The sequence below is a fragment of the Lathamus discolor genome, chromosome 2, assembly GCF_037157495.1.
Source record: "Lathamus discolor isolate bLatDis1 chromosome 2, bLatDis1.hap1, whole genome shotgun sequence".
In the NCBI taxonomy this organism is placed as follows: Eukaryota; Metazoa; Chordata; class Aves; order Psittaciformes; family Psittacidae; genus Lathamus; species Lathamus discolor.
In genome coordinates this window covers 145267461-145273460 of record NC_088885.1, presented here as the reverse complement: position 1 = coordinate 145273460, position 6000 = coordinate 145267461, and the positions used below count along the sequence as shown (strand labels likewise).

General features: G+C 47.7%; 1 protein-coding gene and 1 long non-coding RNA gene across 6 annotated transcripts in view; both read left to right on the top strand.

The window, feature by feature from the left end:
• Positions 1 to 308: 308 nt before the first annotated feature.
• The window catches only part of TRPS1 (transcriptional repressor GATA binding 1), a 215651-nt gene continuing 209959 nt past the window's right edge, over positions 309 to 6000 (top strand). For 3 of the 5 annotated variants that reach the window (XM_065668831.1, XM_065668834.1, XM_065668829.1), the window contains exon 1: positions 309 to 541. Coding sequence is in view for 1 of the 5 variants with exons in the window: in XM_065668833.1 (XP_065524905.1) it covers positions 1286 to 1295 (10 nt within the window). In the remaining 4 variants the exon portion in view is untranslated. Of the gene's footprint in view, positions 542 to 1208; positions 1296 to 6000 lie in introns of all 5 variants that reach the window. The other 2 variants (XM_065668833.1, XM_065668830.1) reach the window with 1 other exon arrangement.
• On the top strand, positions 1408 to 3368 carry LOC136008909 (uncharacterized). Its single transcript, XR_010610268.1, has 2 exons — positions 1408 to 1772; positions 1992 to 3368. It is a non-coding gene; the product is annotated as an uncharacterized LOC136008909 (long non-coding RNA).

The window sequence follows — 6000 nt, the reverse complement described above, 5'->3', positions numbered from 1 at the left end:
GGGCGGAGGCGTGCGGCGGGGGGCGGCGCGGGCCGCGCGGCGGGGCCGCCTGCACTGTCTCTTTAAGGGCGCTCCGTCTGGGGTGGCGCTTTCCTCCGCGAAGGCTCCTTTGATATTAATAGTGTTGGTGTCTTGAAACTGACGTAATGCGGGCAGACGGAGGTCCTGACAAGCGATAACAGTCCTGATAACGCGCCGGCCGCCCCGCGCTCCCAGGCCGCCGCCTCGCCGCCGGCGGGGCCGCCGCGCCGTGCCCCGGCCCGCGCCCCCCGCCCCGCCGCGCCCCCGCCCCCGCCTCCGCACCGCACCGCCCGCCGGCGGACGGCGGGCCCGTCGCCCCCTCCCCGCCGAGCGGGGCCGAGGGGGGAGGCAGCGGCGCCGCGGCCCCCCGCCCGTCCCCCCCCCTCGCTCCCTCCTCTCCCCGGCCACCGCCACATAATCCGAGGCCAACTCCGCCGGCAGCAGGAGACGGTTCATGGCTCGCTCCGCGGCCCCACCATCTTCCAGGCTGCCGGGGCTGTTGCTGACGGTTAATCAACAGGTAAGGCGCGGGGGGGCGCGGGGGGGGCGGCCCGGCGGCAGGGAGGGCGCCGCGGACGGCGGGCCGGGAGGGGGCGGCGCGGCAGAGGCAAGGGGGGGGCGCCGCGCTGGGTGTGTGGGGGGGCAGCGGCGGTGCCTGAATGCAACGGGGGGGGGTGTGTGTGTACAGCGCGGGTGAGCCCCCCCCTCAAGATACACCCCCCTCCCTCAGAATACCCCCCCCCCAATAATCAACAAACAACAGAAGCGGGGGGGCATGGCCACGGAGCGGGGCTGCTCGTGTTTCACAGGCTTTTTTGGTGCATCCACCTCCACCCCCCCGCGCCCCCAGTTCCCCCCGCCGGTGGGTCAAAGCCATGTGTGATGGCTGGAAAGTGGCGACTTCAAAACGGCGATAGCCCCGCTGGAGTCGGGAGGGTCAAGTTCAGCGGCGGCGGTGGCGGGCAGGGGGAGCAGCCCCCTGGCCCGGAGGCGGGGAGGGGAGCGGTGGCCGCGGGCTGGTGCGGCTCTGCTGGGCTCGGCTGTGCCCTCCCCTCCGCGCCGCTCCGCGCCTTATCTCCGCGGCCGCCGATTCCCCGGCACCGGGGCGCTCCGGGGGGAGGGGAAGGGAGACGCGGGGGGTGGAAGTAGAAGACGAGCAAAGAGGGTTTGCATCCGATGAGCTGCAGTCGCACAGTCCTGCCGCTCCTGCCGCTGCTGGAAGTTTTAATGGGGATCATGACAAGCGGGGCACAGAGACACCATCATGAAGAGTAGTAAGTTTGGGAAAAACTTTTTTTTCCCCTTCTCTTTTTTCTTTTTTTTTTCGTTTTATTTTTTTTTTTTTTTCACCTTTTTCCTCCTCCTTGCCCGGGGACACAGCGGGAGAGGCCGGGTGCGGAGCTGTGCTGCGCCGGGAGGGGGGCTCGGGGTCCTTCCCGGTCACACCGGGGGAAAAGGCGACATGGTGGTAGTGACTTTTTTTTGTGTTTTGTTTTGCTTTTTTTTTTTTTTTTTTTTTGAAATCAGAGCGCGGAGAAACGTAAAACTTTTCCCTCTTAAAGGCGAAGCTCCGCTCCCAGCGCGGCGTCTCCCCGCTCGGCTCTCCCCTGCCCAACGCAAGTTCGTGGAGCGTCTCCCCCGCGCCCCTTCCCTCGCCCTCGGGGGCTGCTCCTCGCGTGTTTGCCTTCCGGAGAGGAGGAATGAATGGAGGCGAGGCCGGGCTGGAGGGGCAGAGCTGCGGCCGGGCCGGGGTCGGTGCAGAGATACCGCCCGCCGCCGCGCTGCCCTGGGATACAGCCAGCTCCCGGGGAGGGAGGTGGGGGGGGTGTCGACATTTCGGGGGCTTTGTTTATCTGTCTCACTGGTGCAAATCAAGGCGCTCAGACATCCCGGCACTCCTACGCGGTTTCTGCTGGGGCCCGCTAGCCTCCTTTATATTTTACCCTTTTTTTTTTTTTTTTTTTTCACAGTCGGTTTGTGTTTTCTGTCTGCAAATGGCAAACTTCTCAAGCGCGCCGGCTGAGCTGTGGGCATGAGTGATGAGCTGGAGTGCAGAGCCGGCCCCCTCCATCGCTGCGGCCTCGGCCACTGCTAGCACCTTGCCTGGCCGGGGCCGGGGCACCTCAGCACACGGGGGACAGGTCCCCTCCGAGGGGAACAGATTTCTTAGCGAGAAAAGACTGCGAGGTGCTGTGCAGACCGTGCTGCCTTCGCTGCTTCTACAGCGCGCTGCGCAGTTTGAATGTTAATTGAAACAAACCATAATGTAACAGCGTCAGGTTTGCTTTGATAGAATTCATTAAGTCTCCCAAGGAACCACCAAACTTCTTTGCCATTCAGGCACTCTTCTTCAGCCACGCCACTGAATCCTATGGATGTTGGTGGCATCATGTTACTTTCCTGTTGGTTTTAGGAAAAGTTGAACATTTAGAGAAGATTGCCAGAGTTAGAAATGTGGGGGGCAGCAAAGGAAAGTAGTGGTAAGAGCCAGTTCCTGACGTGGACAAAATGAGAATAAAAGTTACAGTAGTCTTCTGAAGTGCAGTTTGTGTTTGCCTCATGTTTGCAGTATGCATATGGAGTTAGACAGCTCTCTCAGATATTCCACCAGAGTGACATTTTAAAAAAGCCCTCCAAAAGAGTGAAGTTTTTATTTTTTTTTTTTTTAAGTACTCCGGGTCTATGAGTAAATACAGGGTTTGTTTGAGAACATCAACTATTTCCTGTAAATTGTGATGCTGACAAGACTGTCTGGAAATGATATCAACACTTCGAAAGATTTTTTTTCCCCCCCTCTTTCTTTTTTAACCACTGAATGAAAGTTTGTTAATATCGTGGTCAAAACAAACAAGTGGCACCTTTCTCTGTAGGGGCGGGGGGAAAGAAGTCTTTTTCCTTTTTCCTCTTGAAACATGTATACCTGCTTGATGTTTGCCACATAGAATCGATAATGCTGGAGTTCAGTAGTGCATCAGTGCCTATATACAAGTTAATCATCAGGCTGTTTGTGACAACAGAAGTCTGCTTCACCTTTTTAAAACGAGAGATCAGATACGAGAAGAGTAGTCAGTTCATAATCTACCCTGTTCTGTCTGGTTATTGTGCTTTCTTTTCTTTTTCGGGGCTATATGTAATAACTTCTCTCTGTTTGAAACTTTGCATATACGTAGTAACAACAAAGTAAGTAAAGGGCAAAGTTGCATCAGCTTTTAAGTTTACATGTTTTGCCTGTGATCCTCTGAAACAGACTCTAAATAAGACTGGGCAATTTCTGCCTGTGAAAGTATGGCTTTATTTTTTCTTTATTTCACAGTAATGTTAATAAAGGGAAAAAAATGTAAATGACAGCTTCAGAGATCTGAGACTTCTTTGGGCATCAAACACAATTTAGCCAGGTTACTCTCTTTTGTTTCTAATGCATTTTCAGCATAATTTATACAGTAGCTTTATGGGGAGCTTTATGTTTTCATTGGCGACTGAGTAAATTCAGCATTATTTAGTGAATCTCTAGCAGGATTATTTTTCTATCATGTGTTGTCCATCGTTCGTAGTAAACTTTCATAGTATGCACTGTTACCATGCATACTCTGGCTGCATGTGAAGAATATTACTATTCATGTATCGTGATTGTGCATTAATAGCAGCATAGTACTAATTCGTGTGTGTGGACCTGAGTGTGAGATGCAGTGGCTGCTTGTTAAATCTCTGTATTTCAATCATATTATATTTTAATGCTAGTTGACACATAGGGTTTTATATTTTCAAAGCATTGTGCAAACAATGACTAATTACTTTCTGTTCATGCGAATTACCTCTTTTAGCACTTTATCAGGTAGTTGCTTTGAAACAAACCTATTTTACATTACAGTGTGAAAGAGTTAAAAAATTAGCAAAGATGTTTAGGAAAAACCCAAAATTTTAATTACAAACAGGCAAGTTTGGGTATGTATTTAAATTTTTCTTTTTATGTGGAACTTTCCTTCCAAGTTTGGGGGGTGGGGGCATATGTGTATGAATATTTATGTCTTTAACAAACTCTCGACAATATTTTAATGTAATAATCTTCATAGAAGCATTCTCAGATCTTGACTGCAGCCACACTGGCAGTATCACTTTAATAAAAGTTTGTGGGTAACACCAAATATAACATTGCGAGAAAGTTTATGGTTAAATATTTTTGAACAAGACAGGCTGGGAATCTGACAACCCTTTTTGTTAGGTGCAAGTAAAGTGGAAATAAATTACATTTTTAATACAGTTTCAGTTAAAACAAACTGCCACCTGGTAGTAAAAGTATTGGCCTTGAACAGAAATAAATGCTGATCAAAATATTCTTACTGGTGTGTAAAATGAAGCCATTCATTCAGTAAACTGACAACTTTCCAGTTGGTGTTTGCCCTTGCTTAATTTAGTTTCCTCAACACAACTAGTGAGGTAGTCTGGGTCTGGTTTTGGCAGTCCTGGGTGACTATAAACTCGTGCGTTTTTGTCCCAAATATTACACCTCGTGAGTTAAAAAGCGATTGGTTATAAAGAACAGCAGGCAGGTATGAGAAAAAACGAAAAAGTTTCTTTTCAGTTTCTGAAACTTTCTGCAGTTCTTACCTAGTAGGAGAACAATGCTATTTTCAAATACTGGTGATTAATACTATAACCAGCATAGTCTGCAGCCATCTATTGTATAAATACCATTGCCTGTTGACCTTTAGATACATTAATTACAGCATATCTGGTCTAGGTTCTACTATTTTTGTCTGTCCAGAAGATAAATAAAAGTGCCCTTTCCAGTCCTCCTGGAGAAGGAGAAGAACTTTTTTCTTGATACTGCCATGAATTATGGAGTTCTTTTTTTCTACCCTGTGCCAATGAAGTCTTTTTGACTTTAAAAAGATAAGCCTGCGTCCAAAGAGAGAATATGTGATTACTTTAAGACTATTTTCGCTTCAGTTTTTATGGTACGTACAAACTTTTCTGGGCTTTGCTTTTTTTGGATTGTGTTTGCTAATTAAAAGAAAAACACGTAATGAGTTATATCAGATGATGTGAAGGATTAAAGTACAATTACACCATTAAATGGTAAATGTTTACAAAGGCAAGACATGCAACTACATTTTTTAGATTATGCTCATTATTCACTTCTTGATGTTGTTTTGCACCTAATCAATAAAGGGCCTTCCAGAGCGCAGCTCTTTAGCCAGTTGTATACGTGCCCAGAACATAAGAAACACTGCTGGGGCAGAGGAGCATGGAAGGGAGAGAAGTGCTGGTGTATTATTCTGACTTCTTGTCATGCAGACCAAAGCTCAAATGAAACACTTGAGCAATGGAAGAATAACTACTATGGTCTCGATTTAAGTCCCCAGTGGACATTTTGTCACACCCCAAAAGCATTGCACAACCGAACACCATTCCACTTGATGTGTCGTCCAGAGTCAGAGGAGTCTCTGATTTGGCGTCATGGGGTTTAGAAGACTGTGATTTAAGTGAACTGGCGTAGCTGCATGTAAGAAACTTTATTTAATAGTCATCTATGTTTTATTCATGTTCTGTGCTATCTGTTTCTTATTTTCTAGTACCTTTAAAGTGGTTCTTTAAAATTTAATAATAACACCACTAAAAATACATCTAAATTTTAATAGAAATTGCTAATCTTTCTGTCAGTGATTTTTATTATTGTCCTGCTGCATTAAGTAAGGAATCTTACTCCTGCTGCGGATCCCCATATGTGGATTTGGAAAAGCTATAGAGAGAAAATTCTTCATTTAATTGCATAGCTGCCATGAGTGGCACTTCCATAGGATATTCCTACAGAACCCAGTTGGTTCCATCCCGTAAAGTTCGGTGGAACTTTTACATGCTCTTGGGGGATATGTGCGAGTGCAGCAGCTACAGTAGGATTATTTCTACCTTGAAAATACATTATTTTGGATTGCAAGGTTTAGTCCTAACAGTAATTTTTACTTTCTTAGCTGCAGTTAA